Here is a 25617-nt window from a genome sequence, read left to right on the forward strand (position 1 = left end):
CTAAAATTCACTCCCAATATTAATACCAAAACTGTGGAGTTTTTAGATCTAAGAATAGAGATGGAAGCTGAATCATTTAAATGTAGTACCTATCAAAAGGAGGTAGCAAAGAACAGTTTCATTATAAAATCTAGTTGCCATCTGCCAAGATGGCTACTAAATGTGCCAAAAAGTCAATTCCGCCGTATGAAAAGAAATTGCACTAAAGTTGAGCAATTCGAAAAAGAAGCAGAACAATTAACTACCCAGTTTCTGGAGAAAAATTATCCACCACATATACAGTACTGGAAAAATCTCTAAATAAAGTAAAAAAAAATTTTACCCAAAATCTATAAAGGATAAAAGTTCAAAGACAGATGATTGCAAATTGGTATTACCATTTAATACCAGTTATAAAAAAGTGTCAAATATTATTCAGAGACACTGGCACCTGTTAAAAGAAGATAAAATATTGGGACATATAATCTAGGATTACAAATAGCGCCAACAGTGAGAAACCCTAACAACAAAAAATCAATACCCAGTGATTGGATGTCATTAAATGGTTTCTTCCGATGTGGTAGTTGTCATAACTGCAAACAAACCAACTTTCAGAGGAGAACAAACATAGTTAAATCTACTGTAAACAATTATCAATGGGAAATAAAAGAACTACTCGCATGCAACAGCAAAGCAGATATCTACTTGATAGAGGGCCCATGTTCTATGCAATACATAGGGAGAACCAAAAGGACTTTAAAAATAAGAATCGCTGAACACATTAAAAATATTAAAAAGGATATGAAAAACACACCTCATCTAATCATTTCAAACACATCACAACACTAATCCATGTGGCTTAAGATTTATAGAACTTGAAACAGTCACTGAAAATTGGAGAGGAAGTAATTTTGTCTCCCAAATGTCCAGTTGCGAATCAAAGAAAATATATGATTTTGGGTCTTTACTACCAAAGGGCCTTAACTCAGAATTGGACATTTTTGGATTTTTGTAAGACAGGGTGGGGGTGTGAGACATATTGGCCATCGGTGTCATGTTTTATATCATCCCACTGATGGGTTCTGCGACCACACCCTCACCTCATACTTCAATGAAGGTATCCATATAGATCAGTTTTTTACTTTTTATTTTCATTTTTTATTTTTGTTTATAATTCTTAATTTCGTTAATTGGCAGATTGAGATATAGGAAGTTATTTAATAATAAAAAACGCACCATGTGAAAGGTGTCGGATAAATGTAAAAATATATAAAAACACATTAAAAAAATTAATTACTATGAGGTTATGTACAAAGTGTAGTGTGCGATATACAAAACCTGAGGGATCTATGATGTCGTGTTCCTTTTAAAGGATAAAAGAGCTGTGATTGCTGGTGGATATTGAGACCGAGGAGCTGGAATTGTTTGGAATCGAGATAAAATCGTCTTGTGGAAGTGTTGCTGTGTGTGAACTGTTCCTTACTGATGAAGTTCAAGTGCGGACCCTGACTTGCAGTTTATTTTGGTTAAGAAAGGAGAAGAGACCTACTCCTGTTGTTTGGGACTGCTGCTGATTGTGCGGCTTGGAAGACCACACAAAATATCCTTTGTGTTTTTCAAACTTGGCCAGGAGCATGTTCAGCTCCTGCGCAGTTGGATGAGTGCACGCATACTTTCCAATTGCCTTGGTGATCGATTGCTGGCTAAACGCGTGACGGGGAGTAGGAGGAGCATCAAGAGCACTAGATGATCGGAAGGAAACACAGCTTCCTGCTGCTGAGTTGGTGGAGTCTTGACTACGGGAGAAGGGGTGTGGGCCGCTGGGAGATGCATCAGGCTGTACCACTACATTAGCGAAACGGTTTTCCCAGGCCACTTTATGGTGATGCTCCATGGGTTGATGCAGGGCAGTGGTGCCAACATTGGCACCCTGGCTGCGGTTCACCTTCTGCCTAGAGATCCTACATACGGCCACGCTGATGTCCTCAAGTGACTTGATAAATTCTCACACCGGCAAGTATGGCATTTTACCCCCACCACTCCATGCTGAGTGCGTGCCACTGCCTTTATGAAGCCATGCCCCGCTAGTTGTTTAGCATACGGTCCACCCTAAGCATGTTTGGCTCCAGATCTAACACTGCTGCCACCCGCTGGCTCACAGCCACGCTTGCACCCTGTTGGCTCAGCCCCACACTGCCACCCTGCCACTGTCTCAAGGGCAAGCGGCCACCATCACCCCCTGATGATGATGAAGCCCGCTCTTCACCCGACTCCCACGTGCGATCGGCTACATCATCATCCACCATTGTCTGCTCGCAGTGTCGGATTGGGGTACCTAGGGCCCACCAGTAAAATTTATTTTGGGGGCCCACCGTACAGATACATTCAAAAATAATAAATAATCTAACACGTTTCTTATATGAACATAGGCTACCTTAAGGTAGGTTTAGCGTAGGACCCGCCTGACCTAAGACCACCTTGGTGCTTGGTAGGCGGGCTCAGATGTGTTTTGATCAAAATATATTGGCTAAGTGTCTCAGATATTATCATATCAGAGTGAGGACTTTGTCCATATATGGAGCTGCTAGAGAGGCAAAGGACCTGTGATGACGTCATGACCATGTGACGAGTCACGTGTGTGGGAGGGGTCAGATGTGCACAGCAGCTGGTAGAGTGTACAGAACTGTAGCCATCAAATAGAGATCTGTACTAGAGATGTGTGTGTAACCTGCATGTAGCAGTGCTGTGTACTGTGTAGCAGAGCTGTATGTGTAACCTGCATGTAGCAGAGCTGTGTACTGTGTAGCAGAGCTGTATACGTAACCTGCATGTAGCAGAGCTGTGTACTGTGTATATAGAGCAGTGTGTGTAACCGCATGTAGCAGAACTGTAGCCATCAAATAGAGATCTGTACTAGAGATGTGTGTGTAACCTGCATGTAGCAGTGCTGTGTACTGTGTAGCAGAGCTGTATGTGTAACCTGCATGTAGCAGTGCTGTGTACTGTGTAGCAGAGCTGTATACGTAACCTGCATGTAGCAGAGCTGTGTACTGTGTTACAGAGATGTGTGTGTAACCTGGGATCTGGGATCTATAAAAAAGTGTAAAAAAAAAAATACATAAAAATTCAGATCACCCCTCTTTTCCCAAAATGAAAATAAAAGAACTAAAAAAATACACATCATGGGTGTCACAATGTGTAAAAACACCCATTGTATAAAAATATATTCCCCATACGGCAAACAGCAAAACAGAAAAAAAAAAAGAGTCCAAATGTCCGATTCACCGTTTTTGGTCGCTTCATTTGCTACAAAAATTTAAATTAAAAGTGATCAAAAAGTCTTAAACACCCCAGAATGGTATCAGTGAAAAGTTCAGATTGCCCTGCAAAAAATGAGCCCCCACCCAGCTCTGTACACATAATTACAAAAAAGTTTTAGGGGTCAAAATATGGCGACAAACAAAATAAATCAGATTCTGGAAATCTGCTGTCACTCCGAGTTACTCACAATTGGTAGCCCTAAATAATAAATACAAGCAACATGAATGCATATATGCCACTTCACACAAAACTAGATCACAAGTGTTAGGCCTCTTGCACATGAATGTTGTTGGTCCATTCCGTGCATTGGGGACAGCAATTTGCAGTCCCCAATGCACGGGCAACGTGCGTGCAGCGGCCGGGACAGATCCAGACCCATTCAACTTGATTTATGGTGCACATCCTCTTATGCTTCCCATATTCCACAGATTTACATCACACAGCTACTTACAGTTGTGCTGATAAGTTTACATACCCTTGCAGAATTTATGATTTCTTAAAGGGGTATTCTCATCTTCCCTTTTCATACTTACCTTCCTTGAGCGCGACGTTCACTTCCTGGATTCTTCTCCCGGCCGGGCCGCGCTTGCGCAGAAGACTGAAAATTTTCTCCCGGCCGGGCAATGTCCTGAACGCGCATGCCGCCGCGCATGTGCCATGGTGACTTCTTCCTGGCCTGTATAGTACAGAGTCGGCGTGCGCGTTCGCGGCTCTGTACTATACTGGCCAGGAAGAAGTCATCATGGCGCATGCGCGGCGGCATGCACGTTCAGGACATTGCGCTGCCCGGCCGGGAGAGAATCTTCAGTCTTCTGCGCAAGCGCGGCCCGGCGGGATTCGACAGGAGAGGTGGCCGTAACCAGGGGAGACCAAAGACAACATCAGGTAAGAGGGGACTTATTTTCTAAAAAAGGGTGGGAATTGGGTAATAAAATGTATTTAGAAAAATGATCACTGTCAAATCATTAACAGATTTAACAGTGATCATTAAGATGAGAATACCCCTTTAACCATTGTGCAGAGAATATGAATGATAACACGGACACTTTTCTCTCGCTCATGGTTAGTGGTCGGCTGAAGCCATTTATGTCAAACAACTGTGTTTACTCTTTATAAATCATAATCACAACACAAACTCCCCAAATGACCCTGATCAGAAGTTTACACACCCCAGTTATTAATACCATGTATTGCCCCCTTTAACATCAATGACAGCTTGAAGTCTTTTGTGGTAGTTGTGGATGAGGCTCTTTATTTTCTCAGATGGTAAAACTGCCCATTCTTCCGGTTGAAAAAAAAAAGCAATTCCACCATAGTTTTACCGGATTTTTATTTACGGCATTCGATGTGCGATAAAACTGACTGGTTACTTTTATTCTACAGGTCAGATCGAATCCGGCGATACCTTATATGTATAGTTTTTCTTGCGTTTTAATAGTGATAAAAAATAAATAATAATCTGATTTATTTTTTTGTCGCCATATTTTGAGCCCTATAACTTTTGTGTAATTATGTGTACGGAGCTGGGTGGGGGCTCATTTTCTGCGGGGCAATCTGAACTTTTCACTGATACCATTCTGGGGTGCTTAAGACTTTTTGATCACTTTTTATTTAAATTTTTGTAGCAAATGAAGCGACCAAAAACGGTGAATCGGACATTTGGACTCTTTTTTTTTCTGTTTTGCTGTTTGCCGTATGGGGAATATATTTTTATACAATGGGTGTTTTTACACATTGTGACACCCATGATGTGTATTTTTTTAGTTCTTTTATTTTCATTTTGGGTAAAGGGGGGTGATCTGAATTTTTATGTTTTTTTTTTTTTGTTTTCACTTTTTTATAGTTCCCAGGTTACACATACAGCTCTGCTACACAGTACACAGCCCTGCTACATGCAGGTTACACATACAGCTCTGCTACACAGTACACAGCACTGATACATGCAGGTTACACATACAGCTCTGCTACACAGTACACAGCTCTGCTACATGCAGGTTACACATACAGCCTGCTACACAGTACACAGCTCTGCTACATGCAGGTTACACATACAGCTCTCTACATACAGGTTACACAAACAGCTCTGCTACACAGTACACAGCTCTACTACATGCAGGTTACACATACAGCTCTGCTACACAGTACACAGCTCTGCTACATGCAGGCTACACATACAGCTCTTCTACACATTACACAGCTCTGCTACATGCAGGTTACACATACAGCTCTGCTACACAGTACACAGCTTTTCTACATGCAGGTTACACATACAGCTCTGCTACACAGTACACAGCTCTGCTACATGCAAATTACTGCTACATGCAAATTACACATACAGCTCTGCTACACAGTACACAGCACTGCTACATGCAGGTTACACATACAGCACTGCTACATGCAGGTTACACACAGCTCTGCTACACAGTACACAGCTCTGCTACAAGCAGGTTACACATACAGCTCTGCTACACAGTACACAGCTCTGCTACATGCAGGTTACACATACAGCTCTGCTACACAGTACACAGCACTGCTACATGCAGGTTACACATACAGCACTGCTACATGCAGGTTACACATACAGCTCTGCTACACAGTACACAGCTCTGCTACATGCAGGTTACACATACAGCTCTGCTACATGCAGGTTACACATACAGCTCTGCTACACAGTACACAGCTCTGCTACATGCAGGTTACACATACAGCTCTGCTACACACTACACAGCTCTGCTACATGCAGGTTACACATACAGCTCTGCTACACAGTACACAGCTCTGCTACATGCAGGTTACATATACAGCTCTGCTACACAGTACACAGCTATGCTACATGCAGGTTACACATACAGCTCTGCTACACAGTACACAGCACTGCTACATGCAGGTTACACACACATCTCTAGTACAGATCTCTATTTGATGGCTACAGTTCTGTACACTCTACCAGTTGCTGTGGACATCTTACTCCTCCCACACACGTGACTCGTCACATGGTCCTGACGTCATCACAGGTCCTTTGCCTCTCCAGCAGCTAGCAGCTCCGTCAGGTGAAGAGTGTGTGTAGTAGGGCATATTTTGAGTTAGGAGGACGGAGTTTTGGCTGATGGAGGACGGAGTTTTGGCTGATGTCTGAGGGAGGGAGGACGGAGTTTTGGCTGATGTCTGAGGGAGGACGGAGTTTTGGCTGATGTCTGAGGAAGGACAGAGTTTTGGATGAGGGAGGACGGAGTTTTGGCTGATGTCTGACGGAGTTTTGGATGAGGGAGGATGGAGTTTTGGCTGATGTCTGACGGAGTTTTGGATGAGGGAGGACGGAGTTTAGGCTGATGTCTGAGGGAGGACTGAGTTTTGGCTGATGTCTGACGGAGTTTTGGATGAGGGAGGACGGAGTTTTGTCTGAGGTCTGTTGGAGTTTTGGATGAGGGACGACAGAGTTTTGGCTGATGACTTTGGGAGGACGGAGTTTTGGATGAGGGAGGACGGAGTTTTGGCTGATGTCTGAGGAAGGACAGAGTTTTGGATGAGGGAGGACGGAGTTTTGGCTGATGTCTGACAGAGTTTTGGATGAGGGAGGATGGAGTTTTGGCTGATGTCTGAGGGAGGACGGAGTTTTGGCTGATGTCTGACGGAGTTTTGGATGAGGGAGGACGGAGTTTTGGCTGATGTCTGAGGGAGGACGGAGTTTTGGCTGATGTCTGACGGAGTTTTGGATGAGGGAGGACGGAGTTTTGTCTGAGGTCTGATGGAGTTTTGGATGAGGGACGACAGAGTTTTGGCTGATGACTTTGGGAGGACGGAGTTTTGGATGAGGGAGGACGGAGTTTTGGCTGATGTCTGAGGTCTGATGGAGTTTTGGATGAGGGAGGATGGAGTTTTGGCTGATGTCTGAGGGAGTTTTGGATGAGGGAGGACGGAGTTTTGTCTAAAGTCTGAGGTAGGAGGGAGTTTTGCCTGACGGAGGATGGAGTTGTGGATGATGTCTGACGATGTCCTAATATGTATGCCGTACAGTAGAAGTAGACAGGTTATTCACCCCTTTTTTAGAATCAAGGCCTAATAGCATTGCTCATGTAATAAACAAGATGGACACCCCTCTAACAGTAGAACAAGACAGGTTATTCATCCCAATTTGAGAATCAAAGCCTAATAGAATTGCTTATCTTTTAAACAAGGTGGACACCACAATAACAGTAGAATTAGATGGCTTATTCACCCCAATTTGAGAATCCCCCCTTTTTCAGTCATAAAAAATGATAATAAATATATTAGTTTTAGCAATAGTATAGTGGAATTTGTGTGTGCAAAATATACAAACATACACACATTGTTTCATCATTTTCACAGTTTCTCCTTAAATATTTTAAAAAAATATCATGCCTGTCATCTAATGGCACAAAAGAAATGTCTAAGGTGTTCCATGAAAAATAATATCAAATACATGTTGGTTGGCTCAGAAATTAATTAGTTATTTGCAGTTAGATAGGTCCATTGCTACAACTGAAACATTGGCCTAAAAAGGAAGGGGGATATACAATCCGGTAATAAAGTGGTTAAAGGTTTCTTGACTGCAGTAATTAGTTGGTTATTTCCTTTATGCCTAATTCAGAGGTCAGTAATTTCCATCATGTAATATCCAGACTGCATTGCATAGCATGCCCACCCATTTAAGTAAATGGTTCTTGTCTGTTTTCAGTCGGAGGCTCATTCCTTCAATGGACGCGCCAATTAAATCATGCAGATGTCCAGATAACTCTGTTTTGGGGATGCAAATCAGAACAGCTGTCTGAATTCAGCCTTAGAACCCAGGGCCGGGCCCGACACAGAGGCTGGGGAGGCTCCAGCCTCAGGGTGCAGCTTGGGGTGGGCGGAAAAACAAACCTTTTTTTAATTTTTTTTAAATCACTTACTTGCCAGCAGTGCAGCGCTTCCGGGCGCCCTCCCCAGCCAGTGTTCACTCTAAGCTGCGCTTGTGTTAAGCCACAGATAGGAGCAGGAGGCTGCTGATTGGCCAGTATCAGCTAGCTGCCCTGCCATTGGTCCATCCTTTCACACCCCCTTCTCTCTGGAGCTGAACACAGCAGGAGGCAGGCGTTCTCACAGTGGATCATGTGACCATGAAGGAGCATGTGACCAGTGACGTCACAGACCTCATTCTAACAAATCCATTCTAGCATCCATCCAGCATGTATGGCAGGACTCTGCTGAGCAAAGACCATGTGCCCAGGTGAGGTGACCACAGAAGTGCCCTGGCATCTGTCTGCTGCTGGAAGCTCAATGTGGAGCTTTATGAATGTAAAAACTAATACCCAAGAGGCTAAACAAAACCCTGCTTGTCTGCTTCTGACCCTAATCATAACACATAACGTTCATTTGATTGCAATTTACTCTAACACCTAAAGGGATTTTTTTAAAGCCTGCTGTTTCTCTAGGTGACCTTATGTTAATAGTAGTGTTAATAGAGTCTCAAAGGTCTGTAAAAATAGGGTAACTGCTTTTATAGACCCTTGAGACTCTATTAACACTACTATAAACATAAGGTCACTTCGAGAAATAGCAAGTTTTAAAAATTATTATTTTTTCCTTTAGGTGTTAAAACATAACTTATTTGATTGCTTGAGCACCTAAAGGAAAACAAATTAAAAACCTGCTGTGTCTCTAGATGACCTTATGTTGATAGCAGTGGTAATAGAGTCTGAAAGGTCTATAGAAGCAGTTACCCTATTTTTACAGACCTTTGAGGCTCTATTAACACTACTATCAACATAAGGTCATCTAGAGACACAGCAGGTTTTTAAAATGATTTTTCCTTTAGGTGTTATAGCAATCAAATGAAAGTTATGTTATAACATCTAAAGGAAAAACATAATTAAAAAAACCTGCTGTTTCTCTAAATGACTTGATGTTGATAGTAGTGTTAATAGAGTCTCAAAGGTTTGTAAAAATTGTGTACCTGCTTCTATAGACCTTTGAGACTCTATTACCACGACTTTTAGCATAAGATCATCTGGAGAAACATCAGGTTTTTTAAATTATTATTTCTTCTTTAGGTGTTAGAGCAATCAAATGGAGGGGGAGAAATGTGACATGGGTGAGGATGGGGTTACATGATGGGCCGGAGACAATGTCTGTAGTCTGTCTGTGCCATGGACGGGGAGAAATATGACATGGAGGGCTGATGGCTGACATGGGGGTCTGATCTGAGGCATTGGGGCTGTGCCTGTGAGCAGAGGTCTAATTAACATTGGGGGTCTGATGGCTGGTCTGACCTGAGGTGGAATGAAAAATATTGTTTCCTATTATCCTCCTCTAAAACCTAGGTGCGTCTTGGGGTGGGTGATGATTAATAACAAACATACATATCTAAATGGCGTGGGGGGGGGCTTGACTTGAGTCATCTACTGATCAGTGATCATCAGAGCATTAGAGCTGCAGGAATAAATAACATCTAAATGTCTGGTGGGGTAGATGGGGGGGGGGGCGCACTTGGGCAGCTCAGCCTCTGTTGGTGGTGGACCATGTCCCAGCCCTGTTAGAACCCACAATAAATCTACCTTGCAAACAGTCCAGCTATAGGGTATCTAAATCACAGAAGAATTAGAGGCATATCTGTTGCAAAAAAATTGTCTATATGCAATGTAAAATAATATACAATAATACACTGCTCAAAAAAATAAAGGGAACACTTAAACAACACAATGTAACTCCAAGTCAATCACACTTCTGTGAAATCAAACTGTCCACTTAGGAAGCGACACTGAGTGACAATCAATTTCACATGCTGTTGTGCAAATGGGATAGACAACAGGTGGAAATTATAGGCAATTAGCAAGACACCCCCAATAAAGGAGTGGTTCTGCAGGTGGTGACCACAGACCACTTCTCAGTTCCTATGCTTCCTGGCTGATGTTTTGGTCACTTTTGAATGCTGGCGGTGCTTTCACTCTAGTGGTAGCATGAGACGGAGTCTACAACCCACACAAGTGGCTCAGGTAGTGCAGCTTATCCAGGATGGCACATCAATGCGAGCTGTGGCAAGAAGGTTTGCTGTGTCTGTCAGCGTAGTGTCCAGAGCATGGAGGCGCTACCAGGAGGAAGGCCAGTACATCAGGAGACGTGGAAGAGGCCGTAGGAGGGCAACAACCCAGCAGCAGGACCGCTACCTCCGCCTTTGTGCAAGGAGGAACAGGAGGAGCACTGCCAGAGCCCTGCAAAATGACCTCCAGCAGGCCACAAATGTGCATGTGTCTGCTCAAACGGTCAGAAACAGACTCCATGAGGGTGATATGAGGGCCCGACGTCCACAGGTGGGGGTTGTGCTTACAGCCCAACACCGTGCAGGACGTTTGGCATTTGCCAGAGAACACCAAGAATGGCAAATTCACCACTGGCGCCCTGTGCTCTTCACAGATAAAAGCAGGTTCACACTGAGCACATGTGACAGACGTGACAGAGTTTGGAGACGCCGTGGAGAACGTTCTGCTGCCTGCAATATCCTCCAGCGTGACCGGTTTGGCATTGGGTCAATAATGGTGTGGGGTGGCATTTCTTTGGAGGGCCGCACAGCCCTCCATGTGCTCGCCAGAGTTAGCCTGACTGCCATTAGGTACCGAGATGAGATCCTCAGACCCCTTGTGAGACCATATGCTGGTGCGGTTGGCCCTGGGTTCCTCCTAATGCAAGACAATGCTAGACCTCATGTGGCTGGAGTGTGTCAGCAGTTCCTGCAAGATGAAGGCATTGATGCTATGGACTGGCCCGCCCGTTCCCCAGACCTGAATCCAATTGAGCACATCTGGGACATCATGTCTCGCTCTGTCCACCAACGTCACGTTGCACCACAGACTGTCCAGGAGTTGGCAGATGCTTTAGTCCAGGTCTGGGAGGAGATCCCTCAGGAGACCGTCCGCCACCTCATCAGGAGCATGCACAGGCGTTGCAGGGAGGTCATACAGGCACGTGGAGGCCACACACACTACTGAGCCTCATTTTTAATTTTTGTGTGATTTTGTTGTCAGCACATTCAACTATGTAAAGAACAAAGTATTTCAGAAGAATATTTAATTAACTCAGATCTAGGATGTCTTATTTTTGTGTTCCCTTTATTTTTTTAAGCAGTGTATAATATAGACAAATAAATATACAAATAAATATATCAATACATATATAAATAAAAAATGTGTAATAGCCTCAATAACCCTCCAATTTCTTACCTGTTTATTCATAAAAATATAAATTAGGGGATTAATAAAAGTGCTGCTCTTGGCAAGAATAGATGGTATGATGCTAATTGTGGGTGAAACTGCTCCAGGCTTTCCAAATGTTGTGATCAAGGACACTAATCCATATGGTAACCAGCAGAACAAATAACAAGTGATCATGCATACCACCATGAATAATAAATGGTGTTCCCTCTTCTGAGCTGTTGTTAGGTTAATCCTGCACATCTGAAAAAAAAAAAAAAAAAAAAAAACTGTAAAGACAACTAATCACAAATGTGTTAGATCAGTGTAACTACCAGTCATGCTGCCTTCAATTTCTGACAGAGTACCACCAGTGACAGGGAAAGTCCTAATTGTGTTACCAATACAGAGGAATTTTTACAGCTCTCACTCAATTAATAAATCTGTCTTACATAAGCTCCCTCTAGTGGCGGCTGAAGGTAGCCAAAATGTGATCATTGAACTATAAAGATGTTGTAAAGGAAACCATAAAGATGGGGCTCTGTACAAAAAAAAAAGAGTATACTCCCTATAATCAAATGAATCTACATAGATGTCTGGATTTATCTTCATAAAAAGAGAGAACTACTGAATCGCAGCAAGCCTAAAGTAGACCTAGAAATGTATAAAGTTATAACTGGGTGTTACCATGCTCCTTGTCAAAGAGTGTACAGGGACACAACACCAACTGGTAACATCCAATTGTCAAATTATTCAGAAATTTTTGGAAAGAATATCAGAGGAACTGCATAATGTACAGCTGCCAGATATCGGAAGAAGGGTGACCTCAGAAAATGCATATGTGAAGTCACCTTATATCCACTAAGATCTTAAAATCTTTCATGAACATTAGAGCTTTATGAGCAGCAGGATTAGAAGTGTTTTCTCCTTACACTTTTTTCTGGGTTATAGATGATCTATGATTAGGATAAGTCATCGATATCAAAATGGTGGGGTCCAACATCTGGCACTACCGCCGATCAGCTGTACTCAGCGGGAACGGAGCTGGAAGCACAGCTCCATCAATTGTGTACTGGCCATGCTGGGTACTGCAGCTACGCTCCCATTCAGCCTGCTTTCACCACTAAAGGATTTAAAGTGGTATTCCTAACCTGTGGATAGGGGATAGCTTGTTATAACCGGGATACCCATTTAATCCCTAAACACTTGTACATGGCTCCTGTTGACCAGAATAAAAGCCATATGCAAATGCATACACATCCGATCCCTAGTATTAGAAGTCGGCTGTACAGGGAAATTTAAAAAGAATGGTGCTTGATAATAAATGGAGCCCCTGATACGAATACAAACTCTATGGTATAGCATTTTACTGGTGTGTAGTAGTGATTTCCCATGTAAGTTATAATGTTCTTAGCATATAATGCCTACAATTAATTTTATAAGAAACTGAGTGTTATTACAAAAATCCATCTCTTTAAAAATAAATTATACCTTTGTGAAAAAAAAAAAACATCTTTTACTGCCAGATGAAGATAACAAAGGACAAGAACTTGACGTACTTCACACATTTAAGTGTTAACGCCTGAGGATATTTCTGCCTCTTGAGGTGAGGAGCAGCACATCTGTGGGTTACCAGAGTGTTGAAACCATACTTCTGCCCCCTGCTGGCTGTTCAGTTCAATATAATTATTCACAAATAAAAGCACAGCATGCAACTATGCTAATAATGTGTTTTGGAGCAATTTCCGAGAAATAAAATGCCGTGTAATTCAGTCCACAGATTTATATTATTTAATTAATCGTTTCACAAGTATATATAAAGTTTACTGACCGTAGAAATTAAAAGTCCTACAGCTTTCTGATACACTTTGTGTCAATGCATCAGCATTTTCAAGATATGTTTGCTGTCAGTGAATGAAAGCACTCTTCCTTACGTTCCCAGAATGCAACCACCACATATTTAGTCCAGCTCTTAGGTCAGAAGTGGATACAGCTGTATCGAATTTAGGCAATGTTCTGTGGGCTAAATAGACTCATTGACAGAAATGTTGGTTTGCTGCAAAACTAAGCATGTATTTATGCCTCATGCAGATATTTAAATGATTAAAGGTTTCCCGAAATGTAAATACTAATCGTGGGGATCTGACACCAGGGACCCCCGCTGATCAGCTGTTTGAGAAGGCACTGGCGCTCCTGTGAGTGCCATGGTCTTCTTCATGGTTACCAAGCACAGCGCCGTACACCGTATAGTGGATATGCTTGGTATCGCGCTCAGCCCCATTCACTTCAATTTTTAAAAATTCAAAATGGAACAGATATGGAATACGGAACGGAAAACGGAACGGATACGGAACTAAGAATAAGGATCCTGTAAAAAAAACTGATCCTTTTGCATCAGTTGGCATCCGCTTGAGCCATTTCCATCTGAGATAGTTTTTTTTAGATGGGAAAAAAATACTGCATGCATTGCATCTAAAGGCTTCATGCACACGACCGTTGTGTGCATCCGTGGCCGTGACTTTCAATGGGTCAGTTGAAAACTCTGAAAATGCACCGTTGTTCATCCGCGGCCGTGATCCGTGTTTCCTGTCCGTCAAAAAAATAGGACCTGTCCTATTTTTTTGACGGACAACGGTTCACGGACCCATTCAAGTAAATGGGTCCGTGAAAAAACACGGATGCACACAGGATTGGCATCCGCGTCTGTGGTCCGTGGCTGTAGGCTACTTTCACACAGACGGATCCGCAGATCCGTCTGCATAAAAGCTTTTTCAGAGCTGAGTTTTCACTTCGTGAAAACTCAGATCCGACAGTATATTCTAACACAGAGGCATTCCCATAGTGATGGGGACGCTTCAAGTTAGAATATACTACGAACTGTGTACATGACTGCCCCCTGCTGCCTGGCAGCACCCGATCTCTTACAGGGGGCTGTGATCCGCACAATGAGGGGTTAATTGTGCGTATCATAGCCCCCTGTAAGAGATCAGGTGCTGCCAGGCAGGAGGGGGAAGACCCCCCTCCCTTGTATTTAACTCATTGGTGGCCAGTGCGGCCTCCCCTCTCCCCCCCTCCCTAATTAAAATCACCCCCCCATCATTGGTGGCCAGTGCGGCCTCCCCTCTCCCCCCCCCTAATTAAAATACCCCCCCCCATCATTGGTGGCCAGTGCGGCCTCCCCCTCTCGAATTAAAATCACCCCTCCATCATTGGTGGCCAGTGCGGCCTCCCCTCTCCCCCCCCTCCCTAATTAAAATCACCCCCCCATCATTGGTGGCCAGTGCGGCCTCCCCTCTTCCCCCCCCTATTAAAATCACCTTCTCCCATCATTGGTGGCCAGTGCGGCCTCCCCTCTCCCCCCCCCCCTATTAAAATCACCTTCCCCCATCATTGGTGGCAGCTGGGGCTCCGATCGGTAACCATGGCAACCATGACGCTACTGCAGTCCTGGTTGCCATGGTTAATTAGCAATTTTTTGAAGCATTATACTTACCTGCGATGTCTGTGTCCGGCTGGGTGCGCCGCTCCTCCTACTGGTAAGTGACAGGTCTGTGCTATAGGCAATGCGCCGCACAGACCTTTCACTTACCAGTAGGAGGAGCGCCCGGCCGGTCACAGACAGCGAAGGTAAGTATAATGCTTCTAAAATTGCTAAGTAACCATGGCAACCAGGACTGCAGTAGCATCCTGGTTGCCATGGTTACCGATCGGAGCCCCAGCGATTAAACTGGGACTCCGATCGGAATTCTCCGCTGCCACCAATGATGGGGGAAGGTGATTTTAATTAGGGGGGGGAGAGGGGAGGCCGCACTGGCCACCAATGATGGGGGGGGATTTTAATTAGGGAGGGGGAAGAGGGGAGGCCGCACTGTCCACCAATGATGGGGGAAGGTGATTTTAATTAGGGGGGGGAGGGGAGGCCGCACTGGCCACCAATGAGTTAAATACAGGGGAGGGGGGTCTGCTCCCTCCTGCCTGGCAGCACCCGATCTCTTACAAGGGCCTATGATACGCACAATTAACCCCTCAGGTGCGGCACCTAAGGGTTTAATTGTGCGAATCACAGCCCCCTGTAAGAGATCGGGTGCTGCCAGGCAGCAGGGGGCAGTCATGTACAAAGTTCTTAGTATATTCTAACTTGAAGCGTCCCCATCACTATGGGAACGCCTCTGTGTTAGAATATACTGTCGGATATGAGTTTTCACGATCTAACTTAAATCTGATGGTATATTCTAACATAGAGGCGTTCCCATGGTGATGGGGACGCTTCAAGTTAAAATATACCATCGGATTGGAGAAAACTCCGTTCCTATGGTATATTAACTCCTGACTTTACATTGAAAGTCAATGGGGGACGGATCCGTTTGCAATTGCACCATATTGTGTCAACGTCAAACGGATCCGTCCCCATTGACTTGCATTGTAAGTCAGGACGGATCCGTTTGGCTCCGCACGGCCAGGCGGACACCAAAATGACTTTTTTTTCATGTCCGTGGATCCTCCAAAAATCAAGGAAGACCCACGGAAGGGGGAGGAATGGATGCATTGCATCTAAAAAGAAAGGATGTCAGACGGAAATGGCTCAAACGGATGCCCACTGATGCAACAGGATCCTGTTTTTTTTTTAGAACAATTCCCCACATCTCAAAAGGAATGTCAACATGGAATAGTTCCAAGAACATAACAACTTCATCAATTCATCGTCCGTAAAATACCTTATTATCTGCGGAAACTGAACAATCCTAGATACATTACACCTACTCCAGATTTCAGAACATTTGTAGCATCCATACCATAAGAAAATCCGTGAAAATAATAATAAAATAAGAAATAAGTTAAATGCACACAGTTTAATCAAACTTTGTAATTCGTTTCAAATGTATTCTTTAGTAGAGATCATGAATCAGCTAATCACCATGGGCCTGGGTCCTGGCACCTAGGCAAACAGTGGCCGCTACAGGGGAAATGTAGTATTACATGGTGACCATTATGCTGAATTGTTGTCCATGTAATACAGTCAATGACCAGTGATGGCCAGTTCGCATTGTTCGCCCGCGAACATATGCGGACTGCCATATTTTTTGACAAGTCCGGCGAGGCACAGGTAAGCCCTTACCTGTGCCTGTGCCGTGAGCGGGTCTGAAAACAAATGCGGTCACCGGGAGCAGGCAGTTCCGAGAACAGCCCGATGAAGGCCCCTGGTGGCTGTTCTCGGAACTGCCTGCTCCCGCTGACCGCACTTGTTTTCAGACCGGCTCGCGCACAGGCAGAGGTAAGGGCTTACCTGTGCCTCGCCGGACTTCTGAAAAAAGATGGCAGCCCGCATATGTTCGCGGGCGAACAATGCGAACTGGCCATCACTGTCAATGACATTCATATACCCTAACAGGGGATATACACAGGGGTAGACTTAATGAAACAACTTCTTTAATTACATCGCGCAACAATGATTTTACTACTGAGAGAAAAACATGTGATTTAGGCTGCGTTCACATGGGCGAGATTTCCGCGCGGGTGCAATGCGGTAGGTGAACGCATTGCACCCGCACTGAATCCGGACCTATTCATTTCAATGGGGCTGTTCAGATGAGCGATGATTTTCACGCATCACTTGTGCGTTGCGTGAAAATCGCAGCATGCTCTATATTCTGCGTTTTTCACGCAACGCAGGCCCCATAGAAGTGAATGGGGTTGCGTGAAAATCGCAAGCATCCGCAAGCAAGTGCGGATGCGGTGCGATTTTCACGCATGGTTGCTAGGTGACAGTCTATTCACTGTATTATTTTCCCTTCTAACATGGTTATAAGGGAAAATAATAGCATTCTGAATACAGAATGCTTAGTGAAATAGCGCTGGAGGGGTTAAAAAAAATAAACAAATTAACTCACCTTCTCCTCTTGATCGCGTAGTTCCCAGTCTCTTCTGATGAGCTGTCGGCTAAAGGACCTTTGGTGACGTCAGATCACATGCTCCAATCACATGGTCCATCACCGTGGTGATGTACCATGTGATTGGAGCATGTGATCTGACGTCACCAAAGGTCCTTTAGCCGACAGCTCATCATTAAAGAAGTAAAGAAGAGACCGGGAACTACGCGGAGGAGGTGAGTTAATTTTTATTTATTTTTTTAACCCTCAATTGATCACCTACTATGCATTCTGTATTCAGAATGCTATTATTTTCCCTTATAACCATGTTATAAGGGAAAATAATACAATCTACAGAACACCGATCCCAAGCCTGAACTTCTGTGAAGAAGTTCGGGTCTGGGTACCACAGTCGGTTTTTTATCAAAAACTGACTGCAATTGCATTCCTACTCGCGCGGGTTTGCCGCAACACACCGGGACGCATCCGGACCTAATCCGGACACCCTCGTGTGAACCCAGCCTTATACTAAAATGAGCGCGCTGATTCCAAATATGAACTCGGAATTTGCCTGACATGTCTAGATTTTAACCCCTTAAGGACCCTGCGATTTTCCATTTTTGCGTTTTTGTTTTTCACTCTCCGCCTTCCCATAGTGTTAACTTTTAAATTTTCCGATTCACATAGCCTTATGAGGGCTTATTTTTTGCGGGACAAGTTGTAAATTCTAATGGCACCATTTACAGTTGCATACCATGTAGAAGATACGGGGAAAAAATTCCAAATGGGGTAGAATTGGGAAAAAATGCAATTCTGATAAAGGTTTATATTTTTTTTTTACACTGTACACTATGCGGTAAAATTGACCTGTTATCTTCATTCTCCAGGTCAGTACGGTTACAACGATACCACACTCGTATAACTTTTCTTGCGTTTTAATACTGACATTTTTTTTTAAACCTATGAGGAATTTTTAGTAATTTTTTTCAGAACCATATTCTGACCCCTATAACTTGTGTAGTTATGTGTAGTTATTTTTGCAGAACGATCTGTTCTTTTTAGTGATACCAATTTGAAGTGTGTGCGACTTTTTGATCACTTGTTATTAAAAAAAATGGGTAGTTGAAGTGACAAAAAATTGCAAATTGGCAGTTTTTATTTTTGTCCCGTTACACCATTTGCTGTACGCCATTAATACTGTTATATTTTAATAGTATGGGAATTTTTGCATGCGGCGATGCCCATGATGTTTTTTTTTTTTATTGTTTAAGTATTTTTATTTTTATTTTAAGGAAAGGGGGTTATTTTAACTTTTAATTTTTTTTATATTTGCAAAAACTTTTTTTTACTTTTTTTTAAAACTTTTTTTAAGTCACCTTGGGTGACAATAACTTGCAATCATTAGATTGTCTATTGTGTTTATTGATGTCTATATAAACACCATTGAACACTTCATTTGCACTATACCAATACAAGGCTGCCACCTAGTGGCCTGTATTGGTATAGTCATCTAATAGGCACCGAAGCCTGCTTGAGGCTACAGCCTATTAGATCAATGTAACAGGTTCCCCGATCTCAGCCAGGGAACGCTTTTACCAGAGCGTAAGTGCTCGACTTCCGCTTCCGGACTGTGCAGATGCCGTGGTCACATTTGACCACAGCATCTGAAAGGGAAAATGTATGCAACCAGCCTTATGTCTGATCACATACATGTGCCGCAGGTCTCTGCTATTTAAAATAGCAGAAACACGGCGGCTATGGCGCTAGGGTTGCCACCTTTCCCAACAAAAAATACCGGGCAAGTTAAGCCACACCCAAAAGAGTGTGTGGTTGTGGGGGCATGGCTTAACATGGGTTGTGAAGTCGCTGTCATACTGTGGCTCCCCAGGAATATTAAAGCCCCATTAGCGCCCCCAGTAATAGTAATGCACTTATTAATAGTAATGCCCCATTAGTGCCCCCTCAGTAATAGTAATGCCCCCATTAGTGTGCCCCAGTAAGAGTAATGGCCCTATTAGTGCGTCCCAGAATGAATAATGCCCCCTATTAGTGTCCCACAGTAAGAATAATGCCCTCAGTAAGAGTAATGCCCCTATTAGTGACCCCCAGTTAGAGTAATGTGGCCCTCATCCCCGGGAACTGTCACTTGAGGCCGGCACACTGACTGTAGAGTGATGTGTGAGAGTCCGGCAGCTTTCCTGGGCCCGGTAACGGAGACCGGGGGAGAGGGGAGGTGTCGTGGTAGGAAAAGAGCGCAGCAGAAGAGCCGGAGACGGGAGGAGCGCAGGCCCGCAGCTCGTCTCATTGTTATCCGGCCTGATCTGGGAGTGAGAGCGGCTCAGTCGCCATGCTGTGGGGCGAGGGTTTGCTGCTCTCCTTCAGCAGTGTCTTCGTGCTCCTGCTCCTGACCACACGCAGCCCCCAGCTCTCCAGCTTCGAATCCATCCTGACCGGCATCCTCGTCCTCTTCAGGTTTGAGCCGGTCCCGGAGTTCTGGCCGCTCACAGGTCGCCGCTGCTCACTCACCGCCAGCTGTCAGGACTGTGAGCGAGCAAGTGATACAGTGTGCACTGCAGTTTGCAATGAATCCTGTGCCCGGGTCTGAGAAAGGCTTGTACCCGGGCAGAGGATTACAAACCCAGACTGTCCGGGTCATTCCCGTACGGGGGGTAACCCTATATGGCGCCTGCTGCACGTGCGAGCGGGCGCCATGCTTGGGGACCAGACTTCCGCCTTACATGTATGGTGGAGATCCGTAAAGGGTTAAGTTATGCATGCAAAGCCTATTCAGTTATAATATTAATGCATTATATTGGAGATATTCCAATGGACATGTCCAGACCTGTTCAGACGCACTTAGGCTGATCTCAGCAGTAAGTATATAAGGCAAGCTGGGCAGATTTTGATAGTGATCTGTTATAGTGCTATCAGTTTTGAAACTTAAGATGGATAAACGCAAACGTGTTAACAATCCAGACAATTTCTGCTACATATGTGGCAAATACACTACTTATGATCAGCGCAATAATCTGACAAAGCGAGTGCGTCTTGCAGCTTTTGATGCATTTTTGCTAGTAGTGCAGAACTTCCTTGGGAACAGGCGAGCTGCAAACTATGCTGAATTAGTAGACAACATGATTACAGCATATGAACAACTTGGCTGCCGAATGTCATTGTCATTCCCATCTTGACTTTTTCCCACCCAATTTGGGACACGTAAGTGACGAACATGGTGAGCGGTTTCATAAAGATATTTCTACAATGGAGAACAGGTATCAAGGCCGCTGGAATCCCAACATGATGGGGGACTACTGATGGTTTTTGCAACGGGAAAACATGACCGTTCACAAACGCAAAAGCAGATACCTGAAGCACTTTTAACAGTACTGGGCCTTGCTCAAGTAAGACTTTTAAACTGAAAAACTAGACTTTTTGAAATGTTGTTATTCTAATACATTTTCATATACTGTTTACTACGCTAACTTTGATGTAGATCAGGTAATTGTTGGAGTAAAGCTCGTTCTGTTCAAATTTATTCAATGCTTTCCAAGTGCTTAATTCATTTAGGCATACTTATGCATAGCAAAATTTTGTGACGTGTTACAACAATTCTGACTTCAGATTTGTAATCCACACACTCGATTTAGTATAGGACAAATGGTTTTTGCCCAGTAGCAGACGAAAAGTTGTTTTTTTTGTTGTGTGGTGTTGTTATTTACAACACAGGTTTAATGAGACGCACAGGACTGAGGAAAAATTAGGACGAGGTGCTGCCAGTAAAAGAGGATCCGCCCTTCCTCTAAAGTGAATAAATAATGTTAAAAAATATACTGGGCACACTCACTTATGTAGAATCATATATTTTATTCAAGGACATGTAAGGTAAAGTAAAATCAATTATTTTAAAAAACACATATAAAATACAGTCAAGCAATATAAGAACACATGGATACAATAAAATATATAGATATAGAATAAATACTAGGACCAGTGGTGGATAGGCTAGGGATGGTAAAAAATCAGTCCATACGAAAATCAGAACAAATAGAAGTATAGCCCAGCTGGTGGCTTGAGCTAATATAGTGGCTAGCTTCACAAAGTACTATAAGGTTCACAGTCCTGATTCACTGCAAGAGGATAATGTAACTGTGGTACAACAGAATTCACTTAAGTGAGTATACTTGCGGCGTCCCGCTAATACTCACTGTTCCTTATGCGGTTCCTTATGCAGGTAAACTTGGAAACAAAATTGTCGTTATCAGCTGCTGCTGTAGCAACTGAAGGATACTGTGTCTTTTCTCTGTGCCCTTGCGATCCTCTGGCTGCCGCTCCGTAGTAGCAGGAAGCCGGTCAGCGCTGGGACTCAAGATGCTTTTCCCCTCGTCGGTATGTTATGCGACACACTCCTCGTGTGTTTGCGCTTGTAGGTCCCGGCGTATCAGGGGTTTAGTAAGGCACAGAGTTCTCAAAGACTTTGAATTGCCGCACGGCTCTGGATAGTTCAAGCACGTACTCCTTGGGGTTGTTCCGGGGGGCTCCTCACCAAACGCGTTTCGGGGTACTTGCCCCTTCTTCAGTGGTACAGGTTCCCCCACAACTGCCTACTTTTATAGTGTCTTACAAATGGTAATTGTTCAAACACATGATGAGCCTCCTCATTTGGCTCAAAAGCTGACACGGAGTAGAAGAGTCCATTCCATTCAGATCCACCCAATTATCCACAAAAAAGACTTAAATTTCAAATAACCTACTGTTTAGTACACATCATAATAATCCGATTCCTATAAATACTAATACAATCCATTCCTATCCCTACATGTTATGTTTATTTCATTTCTTTCTCCATCAAATAAATTTATTTATACACTTCATTGATTTTATTCGTCTACAAAAAATCCCTTGCGGTATCTATGCGGTTTTGGTTATTAATCACAGGATTATAGCTAACAGATTAAATAACAATCATTCCCTACAGTCCCCTGTCATTTATGTATGGCTACAATTACAAATAAATATAAAAATAAAAATAAAATTGTATAAATAAGAAATTTTTTCTAAAAATCTTTTTTATATATAAATAAGAAATTTTTCCTCTATATATAAAAATAAGAACAATAAAGTTAAAAAGTAAAAATATAAATATATATATAAACCACTTTATTTCATGCATTGTTAAAAATGTATAATTTATTTATTATAAATGCTTCCCTTTTTCTTCATAATTTGAACACCAGAGTGGATTGTTGCACCCCGCAGGGGTTAAGGTGTTGGGTGGAGGCCCCCCATGAAGGGCAGAACCCCCCCAGGATATTACACAACCTGCTGGGGTTTTGCCGTCCATAGGGGACATCCACCAATTTACAAGAATCCGAATAACTCGAATTCTGCATTCAATCCACCCGGCATCAAAGTGTTGAGTTCATAAATACGTTGGGACTCTAATCTGGACATTTTACTAATGTGGTCCCCCCCTCTCCATCCTTTCTCTACTTTGTCAATTGCCGCAAATCTTAGGCCTGTCGGGTTTTTGTCATGCATCAGTTTGAAATGTTTAGACAGGGTGTGGGTTTCTAAGCCCTTTTTAATGTTGGTGATGTGCTCTGAGATGCGTTTTTTTAAAAGTCTTTTTGTTCTCCCAACATATTGGCGTCCACATGGGCACTCAATGATGTAAATGACATTATCAGAGTTGCACGTTAAAAAGTCCTTTATCGTATGTTTGTATTTATTGACCGTTGAAACAATTTCACTTGTTTTCCGAGGAAAAGAAGTGATCCTGCAATTTGCACACTTCCCGCATCTATGGAAACCCTCCATATTCAACCAGTTGTGTAAGGCGGTATTCCCGGGATTTCCTCTTTTGACCGTTGGGGCCACCTTATTCCCTAAATTAGGAGCTTTCGTGAAGGTTATCCGAGGTTTAGTTGGGATTAGGGAGCCTATGGTTTTGTCTTTTTGTAGCCAACTCCAATGTTTCCCTATTATTTTTTGTATTTTCCTGTACTCATCATTAAAGGGTAGGATAATCTTAATCTCTTCCTTTTCTTCATTTGAGTTTTTCACCTTTTCTACAAAAAAATCTTCCCTTTTCATATTCCTTACTTTATTTAGGGATCCAGTAATCAATTCTTCTGGGTAATTTTTCTCTAGAAATGCCTTTTTCATCTTGTTAGCCTCCTCTTCAAATTGATTCTCTAACGTACAGTTTCGCTTTAACCTTTGGAATTGGCCTTGCGGTATATTTATCAACCAACTGGGTAGGTGACAACTGTTGTACAGTATATAACTGTTCCTCATAGTCGGTTTCATAAAAGTACAACTCTTAATTGTCCTCTCTTCTATAAAAAGTTTTAAATCTAAAAATTCCAATGTTTCATTGCTAATACTGTGAGTGAATTTTAAATTTAAATCATTTTGATTAATAACTCCTAAAAACTTCTCCAAAGATTCCTTTCCCGATTTCCAGATAAAAAGCACATCATCTATATATCTTTGCCATAACACCAGGTTCACCCCCAGTAGGGGGATAATATTCCGTTCTTCCCAATCCGCCATAAATAAATTTGCATAACTGGGGGCGAACCTGGTGCCCATGGCTGTGCCCTGGGTTTGGAGATAAAAATCGGTTTCAAAGTTAAAATAATTATGTGTCAATATAAAATCTATGCTTTGTATTAAAAAATTGATCTGTTCCTCTTTCAACCTACCTTCTTGTTTTAATTGGGACTCAATCGCTCGTTTACCTTGCTCGTGGTTAATAATAGTGTATAAGGATTGGACATCCAGTGTGCCCATCCACCAGTCCTCCTCAAATACCATATTCTCTACAATTTTGATTATTTGTGTCGAATCCTTGGTATATGAGGTAGTTTTTTTAACTGTCAGCTGTAATAATACATCAATGTATTTTGAAAGATTACAGGTCAGGGACTCTATCCCTGAAACTATAGGACGACCTGGTGGGTTATTCATATCTTTATGCACTTTCGGTATGCAATAGAACACCGGAATTCTGGGATATTTGTTCAATATTAAATTATATTCATTCTCCTGTTGCTCCCTGTGTGTCTGTGGCCTGTCTCTCAGGTTGTACTGGTGATCTATTTGTGGTTTGTGATAAGGTTTTTGTGTGACCCTTAAAGGTGATGGTGGTCTGGTCCGTATTCGGTGGTGCGGTGGAGTCCGATCTAAAAAAGATTCCCGTTCATTAAAAATCTCGAATCTATTATAGGTCGGTATAGTGAAATTACTGTGTCTATTCGTGTCTTTGGTGTGGTTGTCCCGTGGATTAGTGGTATTTTCTGTCTGTTCCTCTTCCCTAATGTCCTCTATTCTCTCTCTATCTTCACGTTGGATTCCCCTATATTTCTTATCCTTTTTATTTTGAATAAAGAACATTTTCTTTAATTTTTTCTCCATAATTTCTCGTTCAATTTTATCCAAATTGCTACATAATCTAGTTTGTAGCATATTTAATTCCTCCGTTATGGGAAATTTATCAGTGATTAATTTGATAGCTGTAATTTTTTGAACAGTTTCTTCTAAAATTACAGTACGTCTTTTTATAATCAATCTGGTTAATGCTACCGATTGTTCATATAGTAAATTACCCCATTCCAGGTCAAAGTCCTTATTACAGAGATCCTGAGCTGGGACTTTGCTATATGATAGGCCTTTAGGGATCTGATTGACCTCTATACACCTTGTGAGGGTTTTGAGCTCCCATTTCTGTTTCAACTGACGTATCAGGAGTCCCTCTAGTTCTCTAAAGGTCTTACTCATACTAATTTCCTCCATATTTTCACAAATATCATTTGTTTCAAAGATAAAGTTATCAACCTTTTGATTTTTGGATTCGACATGATTCCACATATCCATATTTCCCAACGGTCCGTGCAGTCACCAGGACGAATTGTAAAATACAACACAGGTTTAATGAGACGCACAGGACTGAGGAAAAATTAGGACGAGGTGCTGCCAGTAAAAGAGGATCCGCCCTTCCTCTAAAGTGAATAAATAATGTTAAAAAATGAGGACACTTATGAGGACACTTATAAAAAATTAACAAAAGATCCAACTTGTGACTTCTTCATGGAACTATTAGATTTAGTAAAAGACGGTAAAACGAGAGGGATTTTGATGGAGAATGAATATAATTTTATATTGAACAAATATCCCAGAATTCCGGTGTTCTATTGCATACCGAAAGTGCATAAAGATATGAATAACCCACCAGGTCGTCCTATAGTTTCAGGGATAGAGTCCCT

At 42.7% G+C, this 25617-nt stretch overlaps 1 protein-coding gene across 1 annotated transcript in view; it reads right to left on the reverse strand.

Annotated features, from left to right (window-relative positions):
* LOC120978099 (pinopsin-like) overlaps nucleotides 1–25617 on the reverse strand; it is a 124985-nt gene that overhangs the window by 13051 nt on the left and 86317 nt on the right. The window contains exons 3-4 of the mRNA XM_040406328.1: nucleotides 22670–22672; nucleotides 11514–11747 (exon numbers count right to left, since the gene is read on the reverse strand). Of these exons, the coding sequence (XP_040262262.1) occupies nucleotides 11514–11747; nucleotides 22670–22672 (237 nt within the window). The remainder of the gene's footprint in view (nucleotides 1–11513; nucleotides 11748–22669; nucleotides 22673–25617) is intronic.

The sequence above is a fragment of the Bufo bufo genome, chromosome 8 (genome assembly GCF_905171765.1).
Source record: "Bufo bufo chromosome 8, aBufBuf1.1, whole genome shotgun sequence".
In the NCBI taxonomy this organism is placed as follows: domain Eukaryota; kingdom Metazoa; phylum Chordata; class Amphibia; order Anura; family Bufonidae; genus Bufo; species Bufo bufo.